The 18623-nt window shown below is 50.1% G+C and overlaps 1 protein-coding gene and 1 long non-coding RNA gene across 5 annotated transcripts in view; both read left to right on the top strand.

Annotated features, from left to right (window-relative positions):
- Positions 1 to 18623, top strand: part of dgkzb (diacylglycerol kinase, zeta b) — a 29786-nt gene that overhangs the window by 10264 nt on the left and 899 nt on the right. For 2 of the 4 annotated variants that reach the window (XM_085168855.1, XM_085168854.1), the window contains 30 exons: positions 314 to 422; positions 963 to 1058; positions 1952 to 2158; positions 2234 to 2302; positions 2711 to 2782; positions 2891 to 3007; positions 3075 to 3149; positions 3261 to 3362; positions 3515 to 3597; positions 4311 to 4371; positions 4448 to 4561; positions 5153 to 5293; positions 5373 to 5451; positions 8001 to 8056; positions 8141 to 8203; positions 8515 to 8588; positions 8708 to 8819; positions 8929 to 9128; positions 9374 to 9474; positions 9687 to 9778; positions 11277 to 11346; positions 11417 to 11457; positions 11650 to 11840; positions 12055 to 12141; positions 12701 to 12769; positions 13430 to 13464; positions 13626 to 13669; positions 13774 to 13894; positions 15583 to 15619; positions 15708 to 15807. In XM_085168855.1, coding sequence (XP_085024981.1) covers positions 314 to 422; positions 963 to 1058; positions 1952 to 2158; positions 2234 to 2302; positions 2711 to 2782; positions 2891 to 3007; positions 3075 to 3149; positions 3261 to 3362; positions 3515 to 3597; positions 4311 to 4371; positions 4448 to 4561; positions 5153 to 5293; positions 5373 to 5451; positions 8001 to 8056; positions 8141 to 8203; positions 8515 to 8588; positions 8708 to 8819; positions 8929 to 9128; positions 9374 to 9474; positions 9687 to 9778; positions 11277 to 11346; positions 11417 to 11457; positions 11650 to 11840; positions 12055 to 12141; positions 12701 to 12769; positions 13430 to 13464; positions 13626 to 13669; positions 13774 to 13894; positions 15583 to 15619; positions 15708 to 15807 — 2818 coding nt within the window. The remainder of the gene's footprint in view (positions 1 to 313; positions 423 to 962; positions 1059 to 1951; positions 2159 to 2233; positions 2303 to 2710; positions 2783 to 2890; positions 3008 to 3074; positions 3150 to 3260; positions 3363 to 3514; positions 3598 to 4310; positions 4372 to 4447; positions 4562 to 5152; positions 5294 to 5372; positions 5452 to 8000; positions 8057 to 8140; positions 8204 to 8514; positions 8589 to 8707; positions 8820 to 8928; positions 9129 to 9373; positions 9475 to 9686; positions 9779 to 11276; positions 11347 to 11416; positions 11458 to 11649; positions 11841 to 12054; positions 12142 to 12700; positions 12770 to 13429; positions 13465 to 13625; positions 13670 to 13773; positions 13895 to 15582; positions 15620 to 15707; positions 15808 to 18623) is intronic. The other 2 variants (XM_085168857.1, XM_085168856.1) reach the window with 2 other exon arrangements.
- LOC146513374 (uncharacterized) lies at positions 15814 to 18621 on the top strand. Its single transcript, XR_014875424.1, has 3 exons — positions 15814 to 16834; positions 17299 to 17327; positions 17444 to 18621. It is a non-coding gene; the product is annotated as an uncharacterized LOC146513374 (long non-coding RNA).

Here is an 18623-nt window from a genome sequence, read left to right as displayed (position 1 = left end):
CTGAGCTGTTAGCTTAGTGTTTTAAGCTAACAGGAAGTATCATTTAGGATCAAACTGTGGGCGTGGCCTCATTTAGCCGGTGGGTCTTCACCCCTGCAGGCACAGATAATCTACCCTGAAAGTCTCACAGTGGGTTCAGATAAGATCAGCCGCCGTGTGTTTATGAACCTTTGAAACAGCCCAGGGGAGGCGTGGCCTCTCCTCCAGCGTCGCTGCGCTCTGAGCGCTCCCCTGTGTGAAATCATGTGTCTGAACACTGTTTCTGAAAGCAGAGCCGCTTCTCCAAATCTCTCCTGGTCTCTTGTCTTTGCAGAAAAGCCATCTCGAAGTCGGGCGCGCAGCACGCCGGGACTCCGGCCAACGTGTCGACGTCCGGTGCGAGCGAGTCGCCGCAGGAGCCGAGCAGCACCGTCGACTGGAGCGTGAGTCGCCTCATCAGCTCGCTCTCTGCGCAGATTTAGACAGTTCCTCCAGACGAACACGTTTCTTCTGGTCCAGACACAATAAATGTTCGATCAGGTCAATAACGAGCTCCACCATCTTTATCATCATCATCCTCACCTTGTGGAGCTACAGACCGAGGAGACTCGTGCTTTATATTTCTTCCATTTCTGAATAATGGCAGCAGCAGCTTCACCTCCTCCCCGAGCTTCCTGCTGACTGTCCCATAGTTTATTCCAGCCTCGTGCAGGTGTGCAGCTGATTGGCTGATTGTAATGCATGTGCACACAGCGAATCTGTGAGAGCCAGGATATGTAGACGTTTAACCTTTAGGTTGATTTTCTGTCTTTTTCCTTTAAATAAAATCCCAGCGTTCATTTCTCTGTGAGCAGACGTGCACATCCGGCAGGGATCGATCCGTTTTCCCCGCCGTAGCTCGCCACGAGGAACATGTCGCTGTGCACATCTGTCCTGCTGAACGTTTGGTTTTCACCCGTGAAGCTGCTGTGTTTCTGTCACAGGATAACGCCCAGTACGGCGACCACATCTGGTTTGAGACCAGCGTCTCCGGAGACTTCTGCTATGTTGGAGAGCAGTACTGCATCGCCAAGTCTCTGGTGAGTCCGCCCCCGCCAGGAAAAACGCTTTCCCTCACTGATGACGCCAGTTTGTGTTTAACAAATCATCTTCCTTCTCTCACCCCAACCGTTCACAGCAGATGGCCCCGCCCCTCCCTGTCGGAGGTTTCTTCCTGTTAAAAGGGAGTTTTTCCTTCCCACTGTCGCCACTGTTGCTAACAGGGGATGATTTTTGGGTTTTGTAGCGTCTACCGTACAATATAAAGCGCATTGAGGCGACTGTATCTGTGACTTGGTGGTTTGCAAAAATATTCGGCCCCCTTGAACTTTCCCACATTTTGTCACATTACAGCCACAAACATGAATCATTGTTATTGGAATTCCAGGTGAAAGACCAACACAAAGTGGTGAACACGTGAGAAGTGGAACGAAAATCAGACATGATTCCAAACATTTTTTACAAATAAATAACTGCAAAGTGGGGTGTGCGTAATTATTCAGCCCCCTGAGTCAATACTTTGTAGAAGCAGCTATGAAAATGAAACAAAATGAAACAAAATGAAACAAATTGAAACAAAATGAAACAAAATGAAACAAATTGAAACAAAATGAAACAAATTGAAACAAATTGAAACAAAATGAAACAAATTGAAACAAATTGAAACAAATTGAAACAAAATGAAACAAAATGAAACACAGATTAATTTCCTCATGAAGCTGCTCAGCACGGCGTCTGTGGGAGTTTTTGAGTAACTGGATCATGATTGATATGATGAGGTGAGGCTGTCCTGCAGTTTTTCTCTCTTTTAGCTCCGTGAAGAACTAAAAGCACAAACAGGCTCTGCTGGGTTCAGCTCATTCGTCTGTAAATCGTTCATCACAGCTTTCAGATTTCAGTGATGACGATGAGTAAATCTGATGTTTGTCTGCAGCAAACAGACAAAGGGAGGAAGAAATGCGCCGGCTGTAAGATCTCAGTGCACACCGTGTGCTTGGAGCAGCTGGAGAAGGTAAAAGCCGAGGCGCCGCTTTGGATTTACGCCCTGTTTCCTGTTTCCTCTCCTCACGTCTCCTGTGTTCAGATTAATTTCAGGTGCAAGCCGTCGTTCAGGGAACCCGGATGTCGAGCCGTGCGAGAGGTCAGTGAGAGCAGATTCTTAAAAGCCTGAATGCTGTGCAGAGACGAGCTCTGATAACCAGCTGTTGTCTTTCAGTCCAACGTCGTCCGGCACCACTGGGTCCACCGGAGGCGCCAGGCGGGCAAGTGTCGACAGTGCGGGAAGGTGAGCGTCCGCTCGCCGTCAAACGGCTTTTTTGTTGTTTATGTTGAGAAACAAACAGAGAGCCAAGAAGATGATGACAAAACTGTTTATTTGAGCCTTCATTACGTTGGTGTAGTATGAACAGATGTGGGATGTTCCCCAAAACCGTCCAGCTGAGCCAATGCTGGCCCCCGGGCCTGATGTTTAACACCCCTGGTTTAGAGCAGCTGCCTGTAAAAACAGCTTCTCATGTCAAACTGATGCCAGAAGCTTTGGAGCTGAGTGCGACTCGTGTTTGAGGGAACAGAGGCAAAAACAAAGCAACGAATAAGTGATGGCTTATAAGGACGAAGCGGCGTGAGCGATGAAGACGCACACAGGAAGCTGAAGACGAGATGCAGGTTAACCTGAGTCCTGTCTCACCCGCAGGGCTTTCAGCAGAAGTTTGCCTTCCACAGCAAAGAGATCGTCGCCATCAGCTGCTCGTGGTGCAAACAGGCGGTGAGTGCTCGCTTTAATCAGGTTCAAAGTTCACTGAGAAAGGCCAACGAGCCGGTCTGACCCCGCGACCGTGCTGGACGAAGCTCTGACTTCCTGTTTGTGTTTCAGTATCACAACAAGGTGACCTGCTTCATGCTGCAGCAGATCGAGGAGTGCTGCTCTCTGGGCGCTCACGCCGCCGTCATCGTCCCGCCCACCTGGATCATCAGGGTCCGCAGGCCACAGGTACAAACACACACAAACACACACGCGCGCGCACACACACACACTGATGTGTTTGTCCTGTCTGCAGTCGTCGCTGAAGTCCAGTAAGAAGAAGAAGAGGACGTCGCTGAAGTCTAACAAGGCGAGCAAGAAGGGCGGAGAGGTGAGGAAGTGACGTCATCATTGCTGTGATCCTGACAGCTGATTGGTTTAAGCTGTTAGAGGTCAGACTGAGAGCTCTGAGGGTCACGTTAACCTTTTTTTTGGTTCTCAGGTCCAAGATGGCCGCTGGAAGCCCTTCCTGGTGAAGCCCCTCCCCTCTCAGCTCATGAAGCCTGTGCTGGTGTTTGTGAACCCAAAGAGCGGCGGGAACCAGGTACGTCCTCCAATCACTCACAGAAGTAGGAAAAGGACCAGAATGCACTGCACAGCGAACCCGAAGCCCAAAACGCAGAGCGGCGCTGGGCGGTCATGTGACTGTTTCCTCCAGCTTCTCATCAAACACCTGTTTCTGTCTCCTCCTCTCAGGGAGCAAAGATCGTCCAGTCCTTCATGTGGTACCTGAACCCGCGGCAGGTGTTCGACCTGACGAAGGGCGGGCCCAAAGAAGGGTGAGACTGCCCACTCGTATCCTGTGACCTCTGACCTCACCGCTTCAGTTAGACCAGATCGTGGGGCAATGAGGATGAACTTTGACATCGTAACGGTTTGGCATTGTAAACTCAGCTGCTGTGCTAACCTTTGACCTTTAGCGGTGGTGCATCCTGTTCTGGGGAGACGTGACAACCTGAGAGAGCACAGGTAGCTCAGTGGATAGGAGGGCGGAGCCTAAATCGAACGAAGATTAACTGATGAAAACCTGTCATGTGATTCCAACACTCGGGTCTTCTGTCCTGTCGCCCTCCCCTCACGCCCAGCTGGTCGCAGCAGATGGCCCCGCCCCTGCCTGAGCCTGCTGGAGGTTTCTTCCTGTTAAAAGGAGTTCTTCCTTCCCGCTGTCGCCGAGTGCTGCAGTTCATCGGGAATCATCTGATTGCTGGTTTTCTCTGCATTACTGTCGAGGCTTTAGCTACAATATAAAGTGGACTGAGTCTGTAGATAGATATGATCCTGCGCGCTCTAATCGTGTCACCACCGCTTCACCCTGCACTCGGTGACCTTAAACATGCACAGCAGCAGATTTGTTGGCCTCCATCCGTTCAGTTCATTCTAAACTGAAAAGAAACCCTAACAACGCTTCAGTGTACGGCTTTGTTCTCCACCGTCCTCCCTCAGCTTCCTCCTCTGTCCTGCACTCACATTTTCAAATCTGTGTTTCCTGCAGGCTGGAGCTGTACGCCAAAGTGCCCAACCTGCGGATCCTGGCCTGCGGGGGGGACGGCACCGTGAGTCACAGACGCTTTATTCCTCACCACTATTTAACCAACAGATGATGTCATCAGCGTGTCCGTGTGTGTGCAGGTGGGGTGGATCCTGTCTGTTTTGGATCAGCTGAAGCTCCGCCCTCAGCCTCCTGTGGCCATCCTGCCACTGGGGACTGGCAACGACCTGGCAAGGACTCTGAACTGGGGAGGAGTAAGTTAGCTCCACCACCACTGATCGTTTCCAGTTTGTTCTCATTCTTGGGCTCCAGAGCAGCTTTGCATGGTTCGCAGTCAGAATAATCTTTCTTTTTATGACACCTCAGTGTAGCTGCTCAGTCTGAAGCCACTTTAGCCCCTCCAGGCCCCAGAAATACGTCCTGTCTCCATCCTGTCACCCCCAACGGCACACGGCTGCCCTGATCCTGGTTCTGCCGGAGGTTTCTTCCTGCTTGCTCACAGGGGGTCGTCTGATTAGTGGGGGCACCTGTGATTTGTTGCAATATAAATAACATTGAATTGAATATCATTTAAAGATGAACGTATGAGTACAGGTGTTATGGAAATTAGCTGTGGGGACCAACAGTTTTTAACATGGGACTGACTCACTGCTGCCTCTGCTGGGCGTCAGAGGAACTGCAGGTTGTTTCATAAAAGTGGAGAAACTTCACTGCAGTTTAATACTGAAGCACGTCCACTCAGAGGACTCGTGTAAGAAAATCGTCACGTGTGAACGCTTCTTCTTCTTCTGTGAAAACAGGAGCCAGCGTTGCTCCTTGTGTAACTCCTCCTCTTCCTCTCCCAGGGCTACACCGACGAACCGATAACGAAGATCCTGTCTCACGTGGAGGACGGCAACATCGTGCAGCTGGACCGATGGAACCTGAACGTGGAGGCAAACCCAGAGGCGCGGCCCGAGGACCGGGACGAACACCAGACAGACAAGGTGAGTTTAACGCCCACCTGTGAGAGGCGACGCCCACCCGAGGAGGATCTGACGGTTTCATTCTGCTGCTTCCTTTCAGCTCCCCATCGACGTCTTCAACAACTACTTCAGTCTGGGCTTCGACGCTCACGTCACGCTGGGCTTCCATGAATCCAGAGGTCAGTGCGCTCACGGGCGCGTCCTGAAATCCACGATCATGTCTTTGTATGGTTGAGCTGTCCCCTCCCCCTGACAGCGTGTCCACGGCTGGTTTAATAAAAGATGCCCGATGCCTGTGTCACAGTTTGCATCCATACCAAAGCTGTTCCCACAGCTGAAGAACAAACAGAAACGGGGACAGGACGCCCCCTGGTGGAGCGTGACTGTCTAACAGGATGATTACTGATGTCAAAGATTCAAACAGAGGAGAAATCAGCAGATAAGACGCCGCTCCACGTTTGTAGGTTAACAAGCTATGAAGAGTGTGGCTGTGGCGTCCTCCGCTCCTCTGTGGGGCATTCAAATAACACAATAAGTTCATGGAGCCCTGCGACAGACTGGCGACCTGTCCCGGTGGACCCCGCCTCTCGCCCTATGACAGCTGGGATTGGCTCCAGCACCCCCGTGACCCTGAAAAGGATAAGCGGAAGCGAATGGATGGATGGATGGAATAAGTTAATGGCTTAAAATGCCAAAGCAGTGAAGAAGCCGGTCCTGCTGGGTGTCTCTTCCTGCTAAAAGGACCTTCTTCCGCCCCACTGTCGCAAAGTGTGAAAGCAGGACGGGACAAGAACAAGGTCGACGAGGTCGAAGGGTTTACCCTCTGTCAGGCTGGACATCTCAAAGGTCAATAAAGTCAGCCGTGACGCACCAGAAATTCTCATTCCCGTTTCTTCCGGGTCGGGATCGAATCGCTCGGATCGATGTTCAGCACACGAGCTGGCTCTGTACGCGAGTACTCTGCAGGCTCTTCTTCGTGGGCGGCTTTTACAGCGGGACGGTTCATGTGTTGACTGAAGGCCCAAAGCAGAGACTGCCAGCTTTGATTCAAAGGTCTGTGCAGTAGAGGTGGGAATCACCATACATCCCACGATACGATATTATTGCAATACTTAAAGCACGATACGATATTATTGCAAATTTTAAAAATATTTTGCGATATTCAGATTCTGTACATAAAGGTAAACTTTATCAATATTCATTTTCTCTAATATCAAAGTCTCACACTCAGTCTTTCTCTCATTTCAGTTTGATTGTTGACAAACTGAACGGTTTGTATTACAGTCTAGTCCAACTTAACTGAATCAACCATCTGGTACAATTATAGCTATTCTGAACTATGCAGTTTATGAAAACTATGCAGCCCCTTCAGCAACTGAAGAATTTGAAAGTAAATTAAAACAAAATATAATTTTACATTAAATAAAAAAGTTTTAAACTTAATTAAAATAAAACATGTCTTAAATTAAAATAAGTAAACTGTCATGTTTATTAAACACATTTGGACAGTGAAGGAATGTCAGGATTCAGAAAAAGGATCAACATGCTCTGAAGTCAGAGCACAAAAACCTTTTTGTAACAAAATATCGATTTCTGCTGTCCCTGTATCCATACATTATTACAAACAAAATATCACCATGCTACACAGTATCCATTTTCCCCCCACCCCTACTGTGCAGACAGACGCGTTACCGCGGACGACGTCTTACGACCTTCTGTCTGAGACTCGGAATATAGAAACAAGATGACCACAAAGACAAATGAGGAAGTGAAACCAGCTTCGCCCGTGCACGTTACTGGTTAACGACATCTCACCAACCAGCCGTCAAAGATCCCTCACACTGATCTTTGATTGGCTGATAGTCAGCCTGTGACCCAGCGTGTAGAATGAGTTTGACCTGATCGCTGCTCTCGAGAGTACGCAGCTCTGCGATGGGCCATTTAATCACCTTTCGAACCGGCGGTGACACACAGGAAACTGCCACAGGTGTGGCGGGTCCACAGGTGTGTCAGGTCCACAGGTGTGTCAGCTCCACAGGTGTGTCAGGTCCACAGGTGTGGCGGGTCCACAGGTGTGTCAGGTCCACAGGTGTGTCGGGTCCACAGGTGTGTCAGCTCCACAGGTGTGTCAGGTCCACAGGTGTGTCGGGTCCACAGGTGTGGCGGCTCGAATCCTCCTCTGATCAGAGTGACTCAGCTGGGAGTAAAATCCCACTCCTCCGACAGACGGGAATGTTGGATTTAAAACCTCCTGTAACCTTTGACCTCTGGTGTTGTTTATCAGCTTTGTACCGAGCTGAGTTTCAGCGCTGTCATTGCTGTACTTTCACTGGTTAGAAATGCAACTTCCTGTTTCTTCACAGGAAGTCAGCAGCCTGTCAGGGGGCTCTGCACTCTGGTCCTCACTCCCCCTACAGGCTAGAGATCAGCGGTGCACGGAGCCAGTTCCACACCTGTGAGCTGGTATCTGTGTCCCTACAAAATAAAAGCCTCTCACTAGTTTCCAGGCCTCCTCAGAACATCTGGACTCATCAGCATTATTTTTCCTGCACCTTTAATCTTCTTCCAGGACCATAAAACATCTGCTAACAGCTGTTTGTGTCTCATGTGATCATTAAAAATCTGACCAGAATCAAATCCTATGAAGTGAGTCCAGCTGTGTGGTTTGGGGGGGGGGGGTGTTCGGTGCTGTGGGGTCTGTCTCAAACTGTTGGTTTGATCTTTCCAGAGGCGAACCCCGAGAAGTTTAACAGCCGCTTCAGGAACAAGATGTTCTACGCAGGGGTGAGTGCGTCCTCGTGCGGCTGCTGTGCTGCTCGTCCACACGTGAACATGTTTCTAACGTGTGTGCGTGCGTGTGTGTTTCAGACCGCCTTCTCAGACTTCCTGAGCGGGAGCTCCAAAGACCTCGCCAAGCACATCAGAGTGGTGGTGAGTCGCTGAAACACACGTGTGACTGAGCGTCGTTACAGGTGAGGGATCTCGTCACGAGCAGCCCGATGATGCCTGCACCCGCAGCATGACCCAGCAACGTGTGAAAGTTGTACTTCGGCTTTATGCATGGATAAAGATGGCTGCAGCCGCACTAACATCATGTGGCGTTTGAATCTTGAGTTTCTGGGTTTTTTGGAGCGACACGTGACGACATTTGAACGAGAGAGTTGAGCCTCTGCAGCTCAGGCTGTGGCAGGAAGCTCGTGGAGCAGCTTCCTCGTATAAATCCTCGTTTCCTTCCTCCTCAGTGTGACGGGACGGACCTCACAGCCAAAATCCAGGACCTGAAGCTGCAGTGTCTGCTCTTCCTCAACATCCCCAGGTACATCTGCAGCCTGCTAACAAACATCTTTCACACCGTCACGGTGGAATCCGGCGAGTAGATAAACAGGAAATGCTGCGTTAAAGTACGAGCGCGCTCGGTTTGTCTGCCTGCTGCAGGTACTGTGCTGGCACCACGCCGTGGGGGAACCCCAGCGAACATCAGGACTTTGAGCCTCAGCGGCATGACGACGGCTGTATCGAGGTCATCGGCTTCACCATGACGTCTCTGGTGAGACGGCGTCACCTACAAACACCACATCAGACCACACCCATCACAGACACACGCTTACTATAAACGCTCGTTTGGTCCAGTTCAAGCTTTGCTCGTTTGTCTGCAGGCCACCCTCCAGGTGGGCGGTCATGGCGAACGCCTCCACCAGTGTAAGGAAGTGACCCTCACCACCTTTAAGTCCATCCCCATGCAGGTGGACGGCGAGCCCTGCAAGCTGGCGCCGTCCGTCATTCACATCAGTCTGAGGAACCAGGCCAACATGGTCCAGAAGGCCAAGAGGAGGATCTCCATGCCCCATCTCAACGAGTACGTCTGCTGTGCGCACTGACCCACCTCTCATTGGTCGCTCAGTAGATTCCTTTGCTCTCATTGGTCGCAGTAACAGGAAGTACTGAGCAGACTGTCATAGCTGCTGTTAGCGATGGCGTCCCACAGGGCTCGCTTCAGCCCGCTTCTATTTACGCTGTAGATAAACACCATCAGATGATGCAGTCTGTACGTGCGAGCGGCTTAAATGTTCGGTGACTAAACGATGGCGTGTTTGTGTGCAGCCAGCAGCCCGTTCCAGAGAAGCTGCAGATCAGGGTGAACCGCATCAGCATGGCGGCGTACGAGGCGCTGCACTACGACAAAGATCAGCTGAAGGAGGCGTGTAAGTGTGAAGGTTACCTGTAGCAGCAGTGCTTTCAGTCAAACGCATGTTTAACTGTTTGTGGCACGTCGGACTGGGAACCTGCTGGTTCAGTCCTCAAACCAGTTACTGTTGATGGTCTGTGCCTCACTGTTTCCACTATCATGAGTCATTTGTTGTTATTTAGAAACCAAGCTGCACGTTTCTCACTCTGACCTTTATGTTTCCTGGAGCTTTGCCGCTGGGAGTCATCACCGTCCCCGGAGACAGCGATCTGGAGACCTGCCGCCTGCACATCGACCGTCTGCAGGACAACCTGGAGCAGGTACAGCGCTGTGGGCGGGAGGAGTAATCATTAATCTACTGATTCATGTTTAAAGAGTGACACAGACACCTGCTTTTATATGAGAGTATAACAGCTGACGTGAGCCGACTGATTGTGACGTGTTGGCAATTTAACCCTTTAAAGCCGGTCAGAGCAGCACGCTCCGTTCTGCGTAACTACTTTTAAATCCCGGTAGCTCTGCAACCACGTGAGCTAGCGCAATAATTCTTTCTGCATATGAAACCGGAGGAGTTGTACTTACATCTTATGCCATCAGCTTGTCCTCGGTCACAGTTTCCTTCTAACTTTGCAAAAACTGCATAAAAAGCACTTGCAGCAACAAAAACATAATATTCCAGAAACACGCTTTGCCGATCTGATCAGCTGTTTGTAACACTTCCTACGTCCATCAGCGAGAACTATCGCATGTCCGCCATGACCTGCCGAAACCGGAAGTGACGTCATTTCGCGGAAATGTAGTTTTTTACCATCAGGGCCTCATGAGCCTATACTGGTGTTTTTAAAAGTTATGTTTGACTTTATGACTTTCTGTGTGGTTTCTGGGATGCTTAGGACTCATATTGCTGCTGGAAATAGTTTATTTTGATGCATATGCTGCTTTTTTGCAAATTTGCATTATAATATTTATTTTCGTTTTTCCTGCAGTGTATAAAAATTGGTGTATTTCAAAAATAAAACTATGAAGACACTCAAAATAAATTTCCTGTGGTGGGAAACTATTTTGTGCAACTTTTTTGTATTTACAGTTTTGAGAGATAAGCCTCTTAAATTTCAATTTTCAATTTTCAATTTTTTTGTAGTTTATTGCACTTTTTTGCAATTTATGTAATTACTATGCACTTAATGCAGACATATTATTAAAATTTAGGCTATAATGGTTGTATTGATGTATAGCAACTTGCAATGCTCCCAAAAATGGCTCCACAGCATGTAAACATATAATATAAGCTCTGGTGGACTTGGTTCTATGGTCGGTCTTAAAGGGTTAAAAATGAGACGACCTTTACGCTCTGACTGCGATTGTTGGGACAGGTTACCTGTCACCTCACCATCAGAGGCTGGGGGGGTTCAGTCGACCTCTATGTGCAGCTGTTTGCCAAAAGCAAAAGAACTGCAGATCCTTCCTCCATCGTACTTTCTGTGGTGCGAGCGTCGGGCTGCTCTCAGAGGGCGAAACGTGTCAGGGCGTGACACATCAGACACTGATAGCGAGGAGCATCAGGGCGCGGCGTAAGGGGAAGTGGCTGACTGTGTTTGTAATAAACCTCAGCTGTGACCCAACACCAACCGAGAAAAGCTGCACAGATGAACAGCAGCTCGCCGTCCTGCAGCACGAGTGCGCCCTCTGTCGGGAGAGGCGGGGCTCTCTTATTTTATTACATGTGGACAGTTTCCTCTGCTCCTCCCCTGAAATGTAAAAGTGCGTCTGTGGCTCTGTGCAGCGGTGCCTCTCACGCTTCTCTTTCTGCTCCTCCAGGACGGCGAGGCGATGAAAGGCGAGAGTCTGTCCTCGCACAAGCTCTCCATGAAGTGGTGCTTCCTCGACTGTAAGTCCGAGCCGACCTCCTGCGTTCGCGCACAGACCCGACCTGCACAAACGCTCTCTTTGTCTTTCAGGCACGACGGCGGATCGTTTCTACAGGATCGACCGGGCTCAGGTAAACGCAGCAGAGAAGCACCTTTACTGTGGTGGAGTCGCACATCCGAGTGCGTCCACGGGTGATGGACGCAGGCGGGAATCGAACCGCCGGCCTTCAGATTAGCAGACTACCTGCTGATTGGTGCAGCTTTCTTTCTGCTGGCAGTGATGGTGGATGACCTGCAGCCAGGTGTGTCCTGATGTGTTTCAGGAGCACCTGAACTACGTGACGGAGATCTCTCAGGAGGAGCTCTACATCCTGGACCCGGAGCTGGTCTCCAAGGAGACGGTGGGCACCTCCCCCAGCATGCCCGACCTGGTGGACTCGGAGGAGCACCAAGACCAGCAGTTCGCCTTCCCCTGCTCGCCGCCCTCCCCCACCTCCCCTACCTCGTCACACAGGTGAGAGAAGATGTGTGTTTACCTCAACTCGCTGCTGCCTCTGCTGGATGTCAGAGGAACTGCAGCTGTTCGCCCTGAAATAAGCTCCTGGTGTTTGAAGTGCCGTTTCCATGGAGCTGCTCATCGCTCCCCGCTGGGACGCCGCCGCCACTTGAATCACGATCAGAAATCAATCATGGGGGCAGGAATAAAAACAGCGCTGTGTTTGTTTCAGATCCCGAGATCAGAGGAAGAGGATCTCCAGCGACAGCTCCGTGGTCGATGCTTTGACTCAGAGCTCCTCGAAGACCGCCCTCTGCAGGTAGCAACACGCACTCGCACACCTGCTGCTGGAGGAAGTGATCCTGTAGAGTCAGCTGATACTCAGTGAAGTCTGTGTGATATCTGTAAACACAAATAACAGGAATGAGCAGTTTAAATATGAAGACTTCCATGAGAGCGCCCCCTGCTGGCTCCACCACTGTGCCGTCTGCTTTTTTTCACAGCACAGTGCATTAATAACAGACTGTATATAAATGATGGACGTCGCCTGCAGTCTAAGTGATGTCCAGGAGGGGGCGACTCCTCTGGTCTGTGAGATGATGATCGCTGATCTTTGACTCAGAGCCGAATAGGAGCAGGGGAGGGTTCAGGGCGGGGCTTGAGCCTGCAGTGTCCCTCAGACCTGCGTCCATCTTTTATTAAGAGTTAACATTAATACATCGAATTTGTATGTTTTAAATTGGCAACATTTTATCCCCATGAAGGCTTTGATGCTGCAGTTTGTGGTGGACTCGTGTGTCCTCGTGTCCACACTGTTTGTTTTCCATGTGCTGCCGCTGACTCACCTGTCACCTGTCCATGTTGTCTGTGATCTGAAGGCGAGGAGCAAAGATTATCAATGTGCATCGCTCCAACACGGCCGCGGCTGATTTCAGACCCGTCATTAGGTACGACTCCACCTGCTTCCTGTCTGCAGTTTCTCTGAAGCTCCTCCTCATCCACACACACACACACACACACACACACACACACACACACACACACACACACACCTGCCAACATTTCAGCTTCACAGCTTTTTTTGTGCCTGGTTTGTGATGTCATGGTGATGTCAGGTTGTTAGCCAATAAGAACAGCCCAGGTCCAGAGCCATAATTTACATAATGAGTGACATCAGCGCCCCCTCCTGGACATTCAACAGAATATCAGAAGCCATGTCCATCTTTATTATACAGTCTGTGGCCTGAGGTGCTTTGGCGTCTGTTTGTGCAGCTCTCTGATTGGCTGGTTTAACTGCAAGACGCCGCAGGTGCTCAGAACGCTCGCTGTAATGCAAGACCATAACGAGAGCGTCCCGCTGCACAGACCTGGCTGACACACGGTGACAGATTAGCGTGTGCAGCGGTTTGATCCCGGGAGGACTTGCACCGACGTGCAGGCGTGACAACCTCATGATGTCTCGGTGCGAGTTCTGTTCACGAGGCGGCTTTCAAAGGGAGAAGCTCACGAGCCCCCGATTGTCCCGATCACCCCGCACCTCAGATTTAAGCTCCTCCCTCTGTCACATGACAATCTGATGACCTATCTGTGTCTTCTCTCACTGACAGACCTCCTGCTGCTACCTCACACGACCCTGAAAAAGGTAAAAGCCCTCCTCCTCCTCACTTCTGCTGTTGAACACTGAGAGTCTTCGGCGTCAGTTCCAGCGTCTGTCCAGCAGAGGGAGCTGACAGGCTGTGAATTTAAAGTGAAAACAAGTGTAACAGGCTGTTTGACACCTTGTGTCTGTTTCCTGCTCTCCAGATGCAGAGCTGATCAGCTGCATCAAGAAGGAAAACCTGGAGCGGGTGAGTCTGGACGTATTGATCGTTACCAGTATTGATTTCTGATTGAGCAAAGCGGTTTACTGAGCATGTGCACTTTGGAACAAATCGCTGTATTTGTTGTGTAGCTCCGAGAGCTCCACCAACAGGGGGCGGACCTCCTGCTGCAAGACGGAGACGGCTGCACGCTGCTGCATCACGCCGTGGAGGCCGGCTGCAAAGACATCGTCAAGTACCTCATCGACAGCGGTGAGCGAATCGTGGAGCGGTTTGTATTATAAAGGCTAAACGGCTTTACTCCGAGTGGAGGAGTTCTTCGACTCCTCAGGTCAGGAGAGAGCGCTCCCCACCGAAGCTGCTGTACCTGATCCGTGATCTAGAGAAACGCTCGTTTCTGGAGGTTCTCGTCAGAAACTAGAAGCAAAGAACGAACTAGAAAGTTTCAGTTACTGAACTAAGAAGCTAAACTTGTGTAGTTGGACCTTCTCATCTCACTGGTGTCAAGCCAGCCTCCACTTTGTTTTACGTTCCCTGTGTATTCGAAGTATTATGGCAAAAGATGTGGAAACCTGATTTCAAAATAAAAGCTCCTGAAGCATGACTTCTAAATAAAAGCCAACTTTCAGTAAATTAAGAGCACATTCACAAATATCAGTTAGTCTTGTTTGAACACTCTAATGCTGGATACAAAGGACATACCGTAGAATACCCGTATTCTAGTAGCAACATGTCAATATTAAAGCCATCTCCTATTGGATTTCAAAGTAAAAGCCCTGTGAATTTTCATTTTTGAACTACTCTTTCAATGACTTCTGAATGCTCTTAAAAGCAAAAGTCATATTTACAAAGACTAGCTGCATTTTATATCAGGACTATCCAACCACAGAAATTTGAAATTGCCTATATTTGACTTACTCTTCTAACGATTTCAAAATGCTCTAAAAAGAAAAATTCTTGTTTCCACTGGATAATTATAAGTATAAAGCCCCACAGTGATACCATGTCAATATCAAGTCAGTCTGATTTTACTTTCCAAAGTAATGGCCCATTGAAATTGCCCGTATATGACTTTTGTAACGATTTTGAAATGCTCTAAATAGAAAAAATCCTGTTTCCACAGGATAATTTCACCTTATATCAACAGTATGCAACCTCCCGATGTTACCATATCAATTTCAAGTCATTCTGATTTTGCTTTCCAAACTAAAAGCCTTTTCAAATTGCCCATATACGACCTACTCCTTTAACAATTTCAAAATGTTCTAAAAATGAAGATTTCTGTTTACACAGGATGAATCCATGTTAGATCAACAGTATACAACCTCACGATGTTACCATGCCAATTTCAAGTCAGTCTGATTTTGCTTTTCAAACTAAAAGCCTTTTCAAATTGCCCATATATGACTTACACTTGGAGCGAATTTAAAATGCTCTAAAATGCGCTATTAGGGTACAAGGTTGTGTCCTGTAGATCTAACATTAGAGTTTGTAAACAAGCCTAAATTATATGTTATTATGTTCTTAACACATCCGTTAATTCATTCGAAGTTGGGTTTTATTTTGAAATCCAGTTTCCACGTCCATTCCCGTAATACTTTGAATACACAGGCAACAGAAAACAAACGGAGGCTGGCTTGACACAAGTCTCATCTCCGAGCGCGTCACCCTGAGACGCCTCACGTCCTGCCCGTTCCTGTAGCCCTGAGCTGCATTTAGTCTCCTCGTCTTCGTCCTCAGCAGCAGGTGACCGTGCACACAGGTGTAGCTTCTTTGTGGGGTCAAATCAGGTCGTACGAACGTGGAAACAGGGAGCCACTCCGACTCTGTCTGGTCACAAACTCGAGCTGCTCCTCGCAGCATCACACGCTGTCGCCGCCACATTAAAGCGCTCTGATGTTAGTCTGTGACGATGACTCTGTTTGTCTCGCTGCTTTCAGTGCCCACGTCCCACCTGGATGTCACCGAGAAAGAGACGTGAGTCAGCTTCCATTTCCATCTCAGTTGATTCCTGCTGAACGAGGCTCGGCGCCTTCATGTGCGTTTTCGTTCTTGTTTCTTCCAGAGGGGAGACGGCGCTCCATAAAGCCGCCACTTCCTGTCAGAGGAGCATCTGTAAATACCTGGTGGAGGCCGGAGCGTCGCTCATGAAGACAGACCTACAGGTAAAGCAGGAGATACTTCGTGTCCATGCTTCCATAGAGATTGAAAATGTGACGTCATTCAGGGGCAAAACCGCAAAGGATTCTGGGAACTCGTGGCGAGAGGCACTAGCGCACGCAGGCTTTCAACTGAAATCAGTCACACAGCGATAAAAAGAAACACAAAATAGCAAGAAGCTGTTGTGTTATTAACTGCAACAGCCGGTCACATGACAGCCACGGGAAGCCGACGGCAAAGAGATCGTTGTTATCGGATTACGTCATTGACGAGAAATTGTTCAGCCGTGTTTCCGTAGTAACAAAGAGGCGACGGATGGCCTGGATTGCAGCCATTCAAAGACCAAATATAACGTCCCAGAACATCCAGCTCACGTTAGTCTGCTCCAAGCACGTTGAGGCGATTGTGGCTCAAGAGTTGGGAGTTCGCCTTGTAATCAGAAGGTTGCCGGTTCGAACCCCGGCTTGAACAGTCTCGGTCGTTGTGTCCTTGGGCAAGACACTTCACCCGTTGCATACTGGTGGTGGTCAGAGGGCCCGGTGGCGCCAGTGTCCGGCAGCCTCTGTCAGTGCGCCCCAGGGTGGCTGTGGCTACAATGTAGCTGCCATCACCAGTGTGTGGATGACTGGATGTGTAAAGCGCTATACAAATACAGGCCATTTACCATTCCCACAAAGGTCAGTCTTCTGTTGTAGTTAATACGTCATTTTTCATAACATAATTACAATAGGCAGAATAGGTACAAGCAAGTCTGGCGCTGAACAGAAATTGTCGTGCTATACTCCTTTGTTGATTGTGCATAAATAGTGAAGTGTCCTGACACAATATTGCGTTTCGCTTCTGTTTTGTTATGAGTGTGTTGCGTCTGCATGGTAGCAGGCTTTTATTTTGAAAAATGTGTGATCTGGTTTCCTGCGCCTGCTCTAGTTAACAGCAGGTCGAGCGTGTTAGGAGTGTGACGTTCCTGTCAGACACTGGAAGCATGAAGGAATTCTCTTCTACACCAGACGTGCACTTAAAGTCCCACAGCAGGTGTTTCACCCACTCAGGCCCCACAGCAAGTGTTTCACCCACTCAGGCCCCACAGCAGGTGTTTCACCCACTCAGGCCCCACTGCAGGTGTTTCACCCACTCAGGCCCCACAGCAGGTGTTTCACCCACTCAGGCCCCACTGCAGGTGTTTCACCCACTCAGGCCCCACAGCAGGTGTTTCACCCACTCAGGCCCCACAGCAAGTGTTTCACCCACTCAGGCCCCACTGCAGGTGTTTCACCCACTCAGGCCCCACTGCAGGTGTTTCACCCACTCAGGCCCCACTGCAGGTGTTTCACCCACTCAGGCCCCACAGCAGGTGTTTCACCCACTCAGGCCCCACAGCAGGTGTTTCACCCACTCAGGCCCCACTGCAGGTGTTTCACCCACTCAGGCCCCACAGCAGGTGTTTCACCCACTCAGGCCCCACTGCAGGTGTTTCACCCACTCAGGCCCCACAGCAGGTGTTTCACCCACTCAGACCCCACAGCAGGTGTTTCACCCACTCAGGCCCCACAGCAGGTGTTTCACCCACTCAGGCCCCACTGCAGGTGTTTCACCCACTCAGACCCCACAGCAGGTGTTTCACCCACTCAGGCCCCACAGCAGCATCCGTTATGAACCCTGCAGGAGGGCGGCGAGGAGTGAGTGTGAGCGAGTGTGACTCTGACAGTCTGGACAATCCAAGCTTTTGAAGACGCTCTGTTGCCAGAGTGTAACGGGATAAAAACAAAGCTTTTAAAAATGTACTTTATCTGGTGACGCAGGTACGAACATGAAAACACAACAGGCCGGCGCAGCGCCTCCTGCTGGCTGAGTGAACAACAGCGCGGCTGCATTATGTTTGCAGCTTCACCCTGAGCTTAGAGATGACAGCCGGGCCTTCGCCATCCGTGCACGGTGTGTGTGTGTGTGTGTGTGTGTGTGTGTGTGTGTGTGTGTGTGTGGCCCAGTGTCTGAAGCTGAGCGGAGCAGCAACTTAATAAGAGACGAATCAACACGAAGCGGCGCACGCGTCTGTACATCATGATGTGGCGTCCCAGCTGCTGCTCTGCGCTGGTTGGTTCCTCCGTTTTGTGCTCGTGGACACGAAGGATGTGAGTTGGTGTGGTCGAGCTTCCCGCTGCACGTTTGCGTGTCGTTCTCAGGCGCAGTCACGGCCACCAGCACAGCCACGGCGCTCTAAATGGATCTCCAGCAGTATCTGACCCACTTCTATAAAGTGATTAATGTTGTGTGTCACTGAGAAACGAAGCGCCGCGGGATCCCCCGGCCTCGCTCCGGCACATACAAAAGGCCACGGCTCACCGTCGCCATGGTGAAGCCAGTGGTAACAGGAAGCAGCCCATAATCTGAGTTTCTCTTTGTCGTCTCCTCTCCAGAGGAGGAAAAGAGTTCATGTGTTATTTAGTGTTGGTGAGAAGCAGCGAGCAGCTCGGAGCTTCGCCGCTGCTCACCCCGTCGCCGCTGCAGTTCCTCTGACGTCCAGCAGAGGCAGCGTGTTCGCAGCCCGATACACAAACTGTTCTCCAGAGATCCTCCTGCATTACGCCCGTTTTCATCACTCACCTGGATCAGGGGCGTGGCCTCTTTGACTGACAGGTGGACGGTGACCCAGACGGCTGAATCACATCATGTGACCACTGATGTCGCTGTGAGGTCACACTGAGAGTTTGATGAGTGAAATTTGAGGGTTTTATTTGCAGGTGACCGTGGAGGTAACGCTGACGGTGGAGCCTCGGCGTTCCTCACCAGCCCGCCGGCTTTCTTACAGCTCTGCTCGTCTCTT

Source organism: Neolamprologus multifasciatus, chromosome 7, assembly GCF_963576455.1.
Source record: "Neolamprologus multifasciatus chromosome 7, fNeoMul1.2, whole genome shotgun sequence".
Lineage (NCBI taxonomy): Eukaryota > Metazoa > Chordata > Actinopteri > Cichliformes > Cichlidae > Neolamprologus > Neolamprologus multifasciatus.
The sequence above is the reverse complement of the archived record's forward strand: the minus strand, read 5'-3'. Positions and strand labels throughout refer to the sequence as shown.